General features: G+C 50.4%; 1 protein-coding gene across 1 annotated transcript in view; it reads left to right on the top strand.

The window, feature by feature from the left end:
* The window catches only part of LOC119586036 (sodium- and chloride-dependent neutral and basic amino acid transporter B(0+)-like), a gene marked incomplete at both ends in the record, with an annotated part of 2,785 nt that overhangs the window by 1,812 nt on the left and 737 nt on the right, over positions 1–236 (top strand). The window contains 1 exon segment of the mRNA XM_037934740.1: positions 100–212. Coding sequence (XP_037790668.1) covers positions 100–212 — 113 coding nt within the window.

Below are 236 nucleotides of genomic sequence, written 5' to 3'. Positions count from 1 at the left end.
TTACACCCGCATGATATATGAAGGAGAACAGTGTGCCACGAAGCTCTACTCGCAGCTCACCCTCCGACCCGCACCGCCTCATGGCCACTTCCCTTCCAGGATTCGAGAACTTCATGTCCATCATAAGAGACCGCATGAAGGTGTCTGTTTTCAAGCCTTTCTACTGGTACTTCAAGGTCATGTACACGGTCGTCACGCCTTTCTTCATGCTGGTATGTGCATCCATGCTTACTTAC

This window comes from Penaeus monodon, chromosome 20 (assembly GCF_015228065.2).
Source record: "Penaeus monodon isolate SGIC_2016 chromosome 20, NSTDA_Pmon_1, whole genome shotgun sequence".
NCBI lineage: Eukaryota > Metazoa > Arthropoda > Malacostraca > Decapoda > Penaeidae > Penaeus > Penaeus monodon.
This window is presented reverse-complemented; position numbering and strand designations above follow the sequence as displayed.